Source organism: Entelurus aequoreus, linkage group LG07, assembly GCF_033978785.1.
Source record: "Entelurus aequoreus isolate RoL-2023_Sb linkage group LG07, RoL_Eaeq_v1.1, whole genome shotgun sequence".
In the NCBI taxonomy this organism is placed as follows: Eukaryota; Metazoa; Chordata; class Actinopteri; order Syngnathiformes; family Syngnathidae; genus Entelurus; species Entelurus aequoreus.
In genome coordinates this window covers 79,319,688-79,333,246 of record NC_084737.1, presented here as the reverse complement: position 1 = coordinate 79,333,246, position 13,559 = coordinate 79,319,688, and the positions used below count along the sequence as shown (strand labels likewise).

The 13,559-nt window shown below is 39.8% G+C and overlaps 1 protein-coding gene across 1 annotated transcript in view; it reads left to right on the top strand.

Moving 5' to 3' along the window:
* The window catches only part of zgc:154075 (uncharacterized protein LOC556929 homolog), a 28,201-nt gene extending 19,495 nt beyond the window's left edge, over window positions 1-8,706 (top strand). The window contains exons 13-14 of the mRNA XM_062052261.1: window positions 7,556-7,717; window positions 7,795-8,706. Of these exons, the coding sequence (XP_061908245.1) occupies window positions 7,556-7,717; window positions 7,795-7,917 (285 nt within the window). The 3' untranslated portion in view covers window positions 7,918-8,706. The remainder of the gene's footprint in view (window positions 1-7,555; window positions 7,718-7,794) is intronic.
* The last annotated feature ends 4,853 nt before the right edge of the window (window positions 8,707-13,559 follow it).

Genomic DNA, 13,559 nt, shown 5'->3' with positions numbered 1-13,559 from the left:
ATAAATAAAGAATAGTGAACAACAGGCTGAATAAGTGTACGTTATATGAGGCATAAATAACCAACTGAGAACGTGCCTGGTATGTTAACGTAACATATTATGGTAAGAGTCATTCAAATAACTATAACATATAGAACATGCTATACGTTTACCAAACAATCTGTCACTCCTAATCGCTAAATCCCATGAAATCTTATACGTCTAGTCTCTTACGTGAATGATCAAAATAATATTATTTGATATTTTACGGTAATGTGTTAATTTCACACATAAGTCGCACCCCCGGCCAAACTATGAAAAAAAACTGCGACTCATAGTCCGAAAAATACGGTGCTTAGCTTAAAAAAGATACGTTTCTGAATTCTAATTTGTCCAAAAATAGTCGTCTTCATTGTTTATTGTGTCTGCCATGATTAAAAGACACAAGCGCCTTGTTTACGGAAGTAGGACAGACGTTGCTAGAAGTCGGAAGTGTGCTGCTATGGAAACGGAAATAAATGCGCTGAAGAAGCAATGATTAAAATGACCAAAACACGGTAAATATTGAACATATTACATATTGTTATGAACGTGTCTGTTACTACATTATATATAGACTTGCAGTGTGTATATAAAACAATGATGGAGGGTTTTGTAGTTGTTTAGAGGGCTTTGAAGGCTACAATGGTGACTCCTACCAGCCGCATCTTTCAAGCGTTTTTTATCATCTTCAAAATAAAATAAAAAAAGGACGTGTGTTCTTGTCTCTCATAATGATTGTGAACGATAGGCAAAATTCCAAACAAAAGTGCAGTTCCCCTTTGATACTCCTCATGTTCTTACACAATTGCTTATAAATTTGATGTTTGAAAGTACAAACTGATGGATATCTCGTCTTACAATCATAATAAGAAAATGGTAAGTAATTTTTGTTGCATGATCATATATTATCAAAGTTGAAAATATATGCTATTTCATGCCGTACATACAAACATTTTATTTAAAATGGAAATACCGTATTTTTCGGACTATAAGTCGCAGTTTTTTTCATAGTTTGGCCGGGGGAGCGACTTATGTGTGAAATTATTAACACATTACCGTAAAATATCAAATAATATTATTTAGCTCATTCACGTAAGAGACTAGACGTATAAGATTTCATGGGATTTAGCGATTAGGAGTGACAGATTGTTTGGTAAACGTATAGCATGTTCTATGTGTTATAGTTATTTGAATGACTCTTACCATAATATGTTACGTTAACATACCAGGCACGTTCTCAGTTGGTTATTTATGCCTCATATAACGTTCACTTATTCAGCCTGTTGTTCACTATTCTTTAGACATTTTAAATTGCCTTTCAAATGTCTATTCTTGGTGTTGGGTTTCATCAAATAAATTTCCCCAAAAAATGCGACTTATACTCCAGTGCGACTTATGTTTTTTTCCTTCTTTATTACGCATTTTCGGCCGGTGCGACTTATACTCCGGAGCGACGTATACTCCGAAAAATACGGTAATTAATACATTTTGTAAAAAAGATCAAATACTTTATTTACGCACATTAGTTCCAAGCTTTGGCGGGCCACATGAAATACTACGGCGGGCCAGATCTGGCCCCCCAAGGTTGAGTTTGACACCTGTGCTATAATACAACAATAAAAATTAAAGCTGCAAGCAGCGTTGGTCGGGCCCGCATATTTGGCAGGTGCTAGTTGCTGAAGGATGTCAATCTATGAAATGTAGGTCTATGTGAGACCTACATAGAGGTTTTTGTTTCATGTCTCTAAGACGTTCCTACCGGAAGTTACAAGCAGTTTTGTCTGTGTTTTCCTCCGAGGAGCAGTTTTGTCTGTGTTTTATTCCTAGGGGGCGCTAGAGCGCAATTTTGAGTTTTGGGGTTCGGTTTTTTTTATTAGATCGCAATTTCCGCCAGTCCTGATGTGTGTAAAAAGTTTGGTGAGTTTTGAAGTATTTTAAGGGGGTCAAATTACAGCTCAAAGAGGCAAAAATGAGTGTTTTTATGAAACTTTTGATTTGAAGGGGTGATTGCCAACTTCCTGTTGATTTTTGCTGAAGGATGTCAATGTATGAAATCTAGCTCTAAGTCAGACCTACATAGAGGTTTTTGTTTCATGCCTCTACGACCTTCCTAGTGGGAGTTACAGGCAGTTTGTTTTGTGTTTCTTCCTAGGGGGCGCTAGAGCGCAATTTTGAGTTCAGGGGCTAGGTTTTTTCATTAGATAGCAATTTTCGCAGGTCCTGATGTGTGTGTCAAATATGGTGAGTTTTGAAGCATGTTAAGTGGGTCAAATTAGGGCTCAAAGAGGCGGCGGAAGAAAAAAGAAAGAATAAATAATAATAAAGCTGCAAGCAGCGTTGGTCGGGTCCGCCTTTTGGCTGGTGCTAGTCCTAGGTGTCCAATACTTTTGTCCAGTGGTAGTCCTGAGTGAGACCTACATAGAGGTTTTTGTTTCGTGTCTCTACGATATTCGTACTGGGAGTTAGAGGAAGTTGTGTCTGTGTTTTGTTCCTAGGTGCTGCGGCACAGTGGTTGTTTTCTTTGAAGGTGCGTAAAATCACAGCAGCGGAGCAGCTTTAGTGGTCCTAATTCCATTTCACATTGTCATTATAGGGTATTGTGTGTAGAATTTTGAGGACAAAAAATAAATAATTCCATTTCACGTTGTCATTAACAGCAGCGGAGCAGCTTTAGTGCTGCGGGTCTTTGAATGCTCGTAAAATCAAAACGGTAGCACGAATCTAAACGCCGTCGGCAACTTTTAATCAGAAGGGTTCAATCTCTCTCCTGTTGTAGTTTGAAGCCGAAACGACAAACGCGCTCAGAGGAGATAATGTTTGATGTTTGGTGACCGCTTTTAACAAAAATTTTGTTTTGAAGGAGGGATTGCAAACTTCCTGTTGATTTTTGCTGAAGGATGTCAATCTATGAAATGTAGGTCTAGGTGAGACGTACATAGAGGTTTTTGTTTCATGTCTCTAAGACGTTCCTACTGGAAGTTACAAGCAGTTTTGTCGGAGTTTTCCTCTGAGAAGCAGTTTTGTCTCTGTTTTATTCAAAAATTGCGCTAGAGCGCAATTTTGAGTTTTGGGGTTCGTTTTTTTTTATTAGATCGCAATTTCCACCAGTCCTGATGTGTGTGAAAAGTTTGGTGAGTTTTGAAGTATTTTAAGGGGGTCAAATTACAGCTCAAAGAGGCAAAAATGAGTGTTTTTAGTCATTTTTTGTCTTGAAGGGGAAATTGCCAACTTCCTGTTGATTTTTGCCCGAAGAAATTTTTAATGAAAAGTAGGTCTAAGTGAGACCTACATAGAGGTTTTTGTTTCATGTCTCTACGACATTCGTACTGGGAGTTAGAGGCAGTTTTCTTCCTAGGGGGCGCTAGAGCGCAATTTTGAGTTTTGGGGTTTGGTTTTCTGACTAAAGAGTTTTGTTCGCGTTTTTTTATGTGTGTGTCAAATTTGGTGAGTTTTGAAGCATGTTAAGGGGGGCAAAGTAGTGCGCAAAGCTGCGGAAAATAAAAAAAATAAAAATAATTAAAGCTGCAAGCAGCATTGGTCGGGTCCGCCTTCTGGCAGGTGCTAGTCCTAGGTGTCCAATACTTTTGTCCAGTGGTAGTCCTGAGTGAGACCTACATAGAGGTTTTTGTTTCGTGTCTCTACGATATTCGTACTGGGAGTTAGAGGAAGTTGTGTCTGAGTTCACATTGTCATTATAGTGTGTGTATTGTATTGTATTGTGTGTATTGAGGCCAAAGAAGGTCTAATTGCATTTTCGTTGTCATTTTTGGCACCGGAGCAGCATCAGTGCTGCGGGTCTTTGAAGGCTCGTAAAATCAAAACGGTAGCACTTATTAAAACGCCGTCGTCAACTTTTAATCAGAAGGGTTCAATCTCTCTCCTGTAGCAGTTTGAAGCCGAAACGACAAACGCGCTCAGAGGAGATAATGTTTGATGTTTGGTGACCGTTTTGTACAAAAATGTTGTTTTGAAATGGAGATTACAAACTTCCTGTTGATTTTTGCTGAAGGGTGTCAATGTATGAAATGTAGGTCTAGGCGAGACCTACATAGGGGTATTTGTTTCATGTATCTACGACGTTCCTACCGGAAGTTATAAGCAATTTTGTCTGAGTTTTCCTGTAAAAAGCATTTTTTTCTCTGTTTTATTAAAAAATTGCTCTAGAGCACAATTTTGAGATTCGAGGTTCGGTTATTTTTTGAGATCGCAATTTCTACCAGTCCCGATGTGTGTGCGAAGTTTGGTGAGTTTTGAAGTATTTTAAGGGGGTCAAATTAGAGGTCAAAGACGTAAAAAACAGTGTTTTTAGTACATTTTTGTCTAAAATGGGAAATTGCCAACTTCCTGTTGGTTTTCGCCCGAGGATATAAAATTATGAGTTGTAGGTCTAGAGCAGACCTACATACAGGTTTTTGTTTCATGTCTCTACGACCTTCCTAGTGGGAGTTACAGGCAGTTTGTTTGTTTTTTTTCCTAGGGGGCGCTAGAGCTTAATTTTGTTTTTTGGGGTTAGGTTTTTTTATTAAAGTGTGCTGGCACACTTTTTGGATGTGTGTAAAAAATTTTGTGAGTTTTGAAGCATGTTAAGGGGGGCGAAGTAGTGCGCAAAGCTGCGGAAGAAGAAAGAAAGAAAGAAAGAAAGAATAATAAAACCTTACAATAACAATAGGTTCCTTTGTAACCAGTACAAAGGACTCCCTGGGGGAGTCCTTTGTACAGGGTACAGGGCGGACCCTAAAAATAAACCTTACAATTACAATAGGTCCTTTCGTCCCAATGTAAAAGGACTCCCGTTGGGATTCCTTTTACATGGGCCGTGCGGGCCCTAATAATAATTAAAGCTGCAAGCAGCATTGGTCGGGTCCGCCTTCTGGCAGGTGCTAGTCCTAGGTGTCCAATACTTTTGTCCAGTGGTAGTCCTGAGTGAGACCTACATAGAGGTTTTTGTTTCGTGTCTCTACGATATTGGTACTGGGAGTTAGAGGAAGTTGTGTCTGAGTTCACATTGTCATTATAGGGTATTGTGTGTATTGAGGCCAAAGAAGGTCTAATCGCAGTTTCGTTGTCATTTTTGGCACCGTAGCAACTTTAGTGCTGCGGGTCTTTGAAGGCTCGTAAAATCAAAACGGTAGCACTAATCACCACTCTTTCGTCAACTTTTAATCAGAAGGGTTCAATCTCTCTCCTGTAGCAGTTTGAAGCCGAAACGACAAACGCGCTCAGAGGAGATAATGTTTGATGTTTGGTGACCGTTTGGTACAAAAATGTTGTTTTGAAATGGAGATAACAAACTTCCTGTTGATTTTTGCTGAAGGGTGTCAATCTATGAAATGTAGGTCTAGGCGAGACCTACATTAGAGGTATTGGTTTCATGTCTCTACGACGTTCCTACCGGAAATTACAAGCAGTTTTGTCAGATTTTTCCTCTGAGGAGCAGTTTTTTCTCTGTTTTTTCCAAAAAATTATGTAGAGCACAATTTTGAGTTTTGGGATTCGGTTTTTTTTTTAGATCGCAGTTTCCCGCAGTCCCGATGTGTGTGCGAATTTTGGTGAGTTTTGAAGTATTTTAAGGGGGTCAAATTACAGCTCAAAAATCAAAAATGAGTGTTTTTAGTCATTTTTTGTCTTGAAGGGGAAATTGCCAACTTCCTGTTGGTTTTCGCCCGAAGAAGTAAAATTATGAATTGTAGGTCTAACTGAGACCTACATACAGGTTTTTGTTTCATGTCCCTACGACCTTCCTAGTGGGAGTTAGAGGCAGTTTTCTACCTAGGGGGCGCTAGAGTGCAATTGTGATTTTTTGGGTTTGGTTTTTTGACTAAAGTCTGCTGGCACACTTTTTGGATTTGTGTAAAAAATTTGGTGAGTTTTGAAGCATGTTAAGGGGGGCGTAGTAGTGCGCAAAGCTGCGGAAGAAGAAACAAAGAAGTATAATAAAACATTACAAATACAATAGGTTCCTTTGTAACCAGTACAAAGGACTCCCTGGGGGAGTCCTTTGTACAGGGTACAGGGCGGACCCTAATAAAACCTTACAATTTCAATAGGGTCCTTTCGTCCCATTGCAAAAGGACTCCCTTTGGGATTCCTTTTGAAAAGGTCCTGTGCGGACCCTAATAATAAAACCTTACAATTTCAATAGAGTCCTCTGTCCCTGTATAAAGGACTCCCTGTGGGAGTCCTTTATACAGGGCCATGCGGGCCCTAATAATGGATTATATTTGTATAGCTCTTTTATAGACACTCTATGTGCTTCACGGAGAAAGGAGAACCCATCATTCATTCACTCTACATTTACACCTGGTGGTGGTAAGCTACATTTGTAGCCACAGCTGCTCTGGGGTAGACTGCCGGAAGCGTGGCTGCCAGTTTGCGCCTACGGCCCCTCCGACCACCACCTATCATTCATTCACCAGTGTCAGTGGCACCGGGGGCAAGGGTGAAGTGTCCTGCCCAAAGACACAACGGCAATGAATTGGAGGGCAAAAGGCCAACCTGAGGCTGCAACCCTCAAATTCCTGGCACGGCCGCTTTACTCACTACACCAGGGGTCGGCAACCCAAAATGTTGAAAGAGCCATATTGGACCAAAAATACAAAAACAAATCTGTCTGGAGCCGCAAAAATTTAAAAGCCATATTACATACAGATAGTGTGTCATGAGATATACATTGAATTAAGATGACTTAAAGGAAACTAAATGACCTCAAATATAGCTACAAATGAGGCATAATGATGCAATATGTACATATAGCTAGCCTAAATAGCATGTTAGCATCGATTAGCTTGCAGCCATGCAGTGACCAAATATGTCTGATTAGCACTCCACACAAGTCAATAACATCAACAAAACTCACCTTTGTGTATTCATGCACAACGTTAAAAGCTGGGTGGACAAAATGAGACAGAAAAAGAAGTGGCATAAAAACACGTCCTAAAAAGTCGGACAAAGTTATACATGGAAACAAACTAAGGTGAGTTCAAGGACCGCCAAAATTAGTAGGAAAAAACGGCGCTCGCCAAATACTCGAATCAGTGAAGCATGTTTAATATAAACAGTGTGCTTTATAACACTTAGGGAGGTTTGCGTCATGTTTGTCCTCCTACGGAAACCATATTAAAACAAAAAAAATATTTTTTTCCCCTCATCTTTTTCCATTTTTCATACATTTTTGAAAAAGCTCCATAGAGCCGCGGCTCTAGAGCCACGGGTTGCCGACCCCTGCACTACACCATGCCGCCCCAAATCGTATTGACTTTACATTTCTCAGTCTAATGCGCTCTCCAAAATACCCTTTGTAACTTCAGATCACCTCGAAATTTGGTTCACACCTTTAGGGGATTGACAAGCAAATGTGTGTAGAATTTCAGCGCGATCGACCCCGAAAGGGACAAGCGGTAGCAAATGGATGAATGGATGGTTGAAAAACATGGCTGCCATCAAGCGAAATGTCAGGGACTTGGCAACTACGGTCATAGTCATTTGACCCTAATCTAAAAATGGGACTGTATAATATATCGATTGTCTTTTTCAGGGGGAGTTGTCGCTTTTAAACAACGAGGTTCGCGTCTTCGACTTTCTGACCCAGAAAACCACCAAACACGTGGCGGCGGTGAACGCCCGTGAGGAGTTTGGCCTGACTGGACACGGTGGAGCAGATTACCTCCTTATAGACTCCTTTATTTCTGCTGTGACGGTAAGTGCTCGTTGTTCCCGTAGGTGAAGTATCTGAATAGTTGCATATTGATTGGCATATGATGTGTCTGCGCACAGAACAATGACCCATCCTTAATCATTTCTGATGCTGAGGAGTCGCTGAAAAGCCACTTGCTGGTGTTTGAGGCGGAGCGTTCAAGACGAGAAGACCGGGTTATTCATTTGGACCAATCTGGATGATCTCACCAATCGGGTGGAATATTACTGCTTTACTCATTACTTGGGAATTTGTCGCATGGGGGCGCTAATATTTTTAAGACGCTATTTTTATATACCTTCACACTGTGTGCATTGTTCAGTCCCTCCAGGATTTTACAGGATTTTTTTTTGTTGTTGCTATTGTTGCAGCCTAAAATACCTTATCTCGCAGCAGCTTTTTTTCCAAAAGTTGCAACATTTTGAGAATTGTTTTTTCATTGCGTTAGTTTGGGATTGTATAACTTTGCTATCAATGTTTTTTTGTAACCATAACCCTAAGCACAGGGTTTTGACGAATCAAAACCAAATATGCTTTATTGGCATGGCTTTTACCCAGGGCTGCTCCTGTGTAGGGCCCCGCTATTGGTAGGGGTCTTGTTTCGCGTGTAAAAAGTGATGACGGTGCACTTCAAATGGATTTTTACCACAAGTGTGTTTCTAACCCTTTCCTGCTCTGTTAATAAGAATATAATGGCTGGTCATGTGTCAGGAAGACACGCAAATTCATGTTTAATTATGTTAAATTTGTTATTTTGCACACGTTTTTTTAAAATTTATTTATTAATAAGTATAAAAATTGTTTCACAAAATGTAATTGGGGGAATGTTCTCAGGATCTTGCAAGCCTTTTTGAGATGCTTGATTTTGCAAGAGTTTTTACCAAAAATTGCAATGAAGTTGCAGGTTTTCTTAGGTGCTGTAATAAATCATTGATTTACCATCTGTGTAATTTATAATAGGGAAGATGGAAGTTGAAAAATAAGTAACATGATAGAAACATATCAGCATCTTGCCAACATTACATAAGCAAATGTGCAAAATAGGCTTAAAGAATATCCAAGCTTCATCTCTTGGATTCTTCGAACAAATTTTCAATGGATTCTTTATTCATAAAGTGTATCTTTAAAGGGGAAATGCACTTTTTAAAAATTTTTTATTTTACCTATCGTTCACAATAATAATGAAAGACAAGAAGAGAAAATGTTTTTGATTTTGTTTTCATTCTAACATGTAAGAATTTTCTCATTCTTGGTGGCTAGCAATGCAGCTAATGGGAGCAATACATTTTTCTACCGTATTAACACATCGGCGCGCTTCGGTATTAGTCGTAAAAGCTAACTACGGCGAGAGATAAGCTAAATTGATACACGTTTGAGTTTGTAACGCATACAACACCAATGTACTGACTAGGCTGACAATATTGTGAAATCTCAAAAAGAGGACACATATATGCGTGCAAAGGCGGGCAGCACACCAAGGCGGAGACTAGGTGAAAATTTGCCAATAATACTTAAACTTGCTTTATAAATAATATATTTATTTAATTAAAGCATTTTTCTCCTCTGTTGACAGCAGTGTTGGCGCTAGGAATTTTCAAAATGGGGTCCCAGGGACCCATCAAGTCATAAAAATGGGGTCCCGCAGTAAATTTTTGGGGCCCTACTTTTTTGTAAGCGTTTTGAAAAAAAAAAACATAAACTTATGCATTATCCTTTTATATCTCACATTCTATATTGTGTTTTGGAAAAAGGTTGTCATAAACGTTACTTAATTCATTAAAAAAAATAATAAAAAAAGAAAACAAATTTGTATACATATGTAAATGTATTCAGTTATAAACATTCATTCACTTTCTTCTTTCCTTCATGGATCTAAACTTTACCGCTGCTGGTAGTTTTTTCTATATTTTTATTGAATAAGTTGTAGGTGTATTTATTTCAGTATAAAAGTGTAAAAAGTGTTTTGCTTCAGTCATGAAATGATAATGGTGTGCCAGGGCATACATACATTTTATATTTAACGCTTAAATCAACTTCAGATATATCCCTCATTTCAAAATGTTTTTGTTTTTTTATGTTGTTTTTTTGTTTGTTTGTTTTCCGCCCTTTTTTGTCAAACAAAACTGTTTTTAATGGCAAACACACAAAATATGCAAAATCTTCCACCAAAAATATTTTTCTCAGTGGAATATTTGATGTGAAGTAATGGGAACCTTGGATAGGTCAATAATTCATAATAACATTGATTTTGATTCAATATTATGTTTTGAGCAATGACTGTTTGAAAGAAGAAAAAACAGCTTTGTTTTATTAGTCAACATTGCAACCTTTTCTAAATTACATTTCACCTTTAAGCTTTTTTATTTCACTTTAGTTGTTTTTGTTTATTTTAATAGTAGTTTTAGAATGTGCCGTGGGCCTTTTAAAATATTAGCTGTGGGCCGCAAATGGCCTCCGGGGCACACTTTTGACACCCCTGCTATAGATAATAAAAAATGTAATCTGATAGAACTTGAATACACCTCACGGTGACGCTTGGACACGTCATCAGTGATAAACCCGGCGTCATAGGGTGTTTCGGGTCTTTAATCATCAGACACCCTTGCCCGGGCGACCCAGCCGAGGGTGATCAGACCCCGGCCTGTGTCCAAGTAGCGCACCACGGATCCAACCTACGGATCCACAGCCACCGGGAGGCCTTTTCTGCGGCCTCTAGGATGTTCTTGGTGGCTTTTCTCGACTGCAGTCCTCTAATGCCAAGGATTCTGAACACACGCTGTAGTGAGTGACCAGCAAAACCCCTGCACCCAATTTCGACTGGTTCACAGCGGGCTCTCCAGCCGTTACTCCGACACTCTGTAGTGAGCTCAGCATATTTGGCCCTCTTTCGCTCATTTGCTTCGTCATTTGCAACTTTTTCTAAATTACGTTTCACCTTTAAGCTTTTTTTATTTCACTTTTGTTATGTTTTTGTTTATTTTAATAGTAGTTTTAGAATGTGCCGTGGGCCTTTTAAAACATTAGCTGTGGGCCGCAAATGGCCTCCGGGGCACACTTTTGACACCCCTGCTATGGATAATAAAAAATGTAATCTGATAAATCTATGGATAAAAAGCAGAGCCTGGCGACGCATGCGCGTTTATCATAACTCTCTCGCTCTCTCTGTCTCCGCCCCTCCCTCACCAATGCTGCTGCGCGCACACCTTCACAGTTTGCTTTGTTTTTACCCCCTTCTAAGCCCTGGACGTACATTGAAAATACACGCAACCCTAACTCAAAATGCCGGACATTTGAGGCATTTTAAGAAACTCCGCCCGGACAGGCCCGCAAAAGAGGACATGTCCGGGGAAAAGAGGACGTATGGTCAGTCTAGTACTGATTGAAAAACATGAACAATCATATTACAGTATCTGTAAAGTTTTAGCCCACATTTCATGTTTTGTTTGTACACAGCTAGCCAGACAGCATATGTACTGTAGTTGTACTAATACGCACGACATGCTGCGTGTATCATGATAATGTGCGACTCACTCGATGGACAGTTGTCTCTTTGGTGCAGCTGGCCGGGGCCGTTTTTTCTGGTTTGTTTGGGGGTAAGCACGCCAGCTTGGAGTCGCTTTCACCTCACTTCCTCGGCTTCCGTCTGCTCCAACGTCTCACCCTCTTCTTCGTGCCTGCTTCTAGAAGCAGCCGTTCATCCTCCGTTCATTCAACTTGAAGCAGGTAAGGTTGGGAATCCTCATTGTCCAAAAATATCCGTCGTAATTGTTAGTCACCAAGTCTGCAATGATTACAACACACACAAGCGGAAGTAGGAACACACATTGTTGCTGGATGTCAGACGTGCGCTGCTATGGAAACGTAAATAAATACACCAAAGAAGTCACTCCACACCCCTGATTCCCCCCCCCTCCACACCCCTGATTGTAAATAATTCAATGTGATTATCTTGTGTGATGACTGTATTATGATGATAGTATATATGATAGTATATATCTGTATCATGAATCAATTTAAGTGGACCCCGACTTAAACAAGTTGAAAAACTTATTCGGGTGTTACCATTTAGTGGTCAATTGTACGGAATATGTATTTCACTGTGCAACCTACTAATAAAAGTCTCAATCAATCAAAGTCACGGAATTGATTAAAATGATCAAAATACGGTTGATATTGTACGTATTACATTGTTATGAACGTGTCTGTTACTACATTATATATATATAGGCTTGCAGTGTGTATATAAAACGATGCAGGGTTTTGAAGGCTACAACGGTGACTCCCATTAAAGTTAAGAGTTAAAGCCCCAACGATAGTCACACACACACACTAGGTGTGGTGAAATTATCCTCTGCATTTGACCCATCCCCATGTTCACCCCCTAGGAGGTGAGGGGAGCAGTGAGCAACAGTGGTGGCTGCACTCAGGAATCATTTTGGTGATTTAACCCCCAACTCCAACCCTTGATGCTGAGTGCCAAGCAGGGAGGCAATGGATCCCATTTTTATAGTCTTTGGTATGACTCGGTATGACTTTGAACTCACAACCTTCCAGTCTCAGGGTTGGACACTCTAACCACAAGGCCACTGAGCAGGTCTTAGTCGCATCTTCCAAGCGTTTTTTATCATCTTTAAAATCCTAAAAAAAAAAAAAAAGATGTATGTTCTTGTCTCTCATAATGATTGTGAACGATAGGCAAAATTCCCCAAAAAAGTGCAGTTCCCCTTTAAACTTAGTGTATTTACCTACAGCTCTTAAACTGCTGGCATTTTTACGCATGTGACACATACTGTAATTTGCAAAACAAAGATCGCCAAAGGCTCCCTTATTGTCCACTAGTTGTCTACGTATACAAACCCCGTTTCCATATTGGTTGGGAAATTGTGTTAGATGTAAATATAAACAGAATACAATGATTTGCAAATCATTTTCAACCCATATTCAGTTGAATATGCTACAAAGACAACATATTTGATGTTCAAGCTGATTAAAAAAAATTTTTGGGAAAATAATTATTAACTTTAGAATTTGATGCCAGCAACACGTGACAAAGAAGTTGGGAAAGGTGGCAATAAATACTGATAAAGTTGAGGAATGCTCATCAAACACTTATTTGGAACATCCCACAGGTGAACAGGCAAATTGGGAACAGGTGGGTGCCATGATTGGGTATAAAAGTAGATTCCATGAAATGCTCAGTCATTCACAAACAAGGATGGGGCGAGGGTCACCACTTTGTCAACAAATGCGTGAGCAAATTGTTGAACAGTTTAAGAAAAACCTTTCTCAACCAGCTATTGCAAGGAATTTAGGGATTTCACCATCTACGGTCCGTAATATCATCAAAGGGTTCAGAGAATTTGGAGAAATCACTGCACGTAAGCAGCTAAGCCCGTGACCTTCCATCCCTCAGGCTGTACTACATCAACAAGCGACATCAGTGTGTAAAGGATATCACCACATGGGCTCAGGAACACTTCAGAAACCCACTGTCAGTAACTACAGTTGGTCGCTACATCTGTAAGTGCAAGTTAAAACTGTCCTATGCAAGGCAAAAACCGTTTATCAACAACACCCAGAAAGACCGTCGGCTTCGCTGGGCCTGAGCTCATCTAAGATGGACTGATACAAAGTGGAAAAGTGTTCTGTGGTCTGACGAGTCCACATTTCAAATAGTTTTTGGAAACTGTGGACGTCGTGTCCTCCGGACCAAAGAGGAAAAGAACCATCCGGATTGTTATAGGCGCAAAGTTGAAAAGCCAGCATGTGTGATGGTATGGGGGTGTATTAGTGCCCAAGACATGGGTAACTTACACATCTGTGAAGGCGCCAATAATGCTGAAAG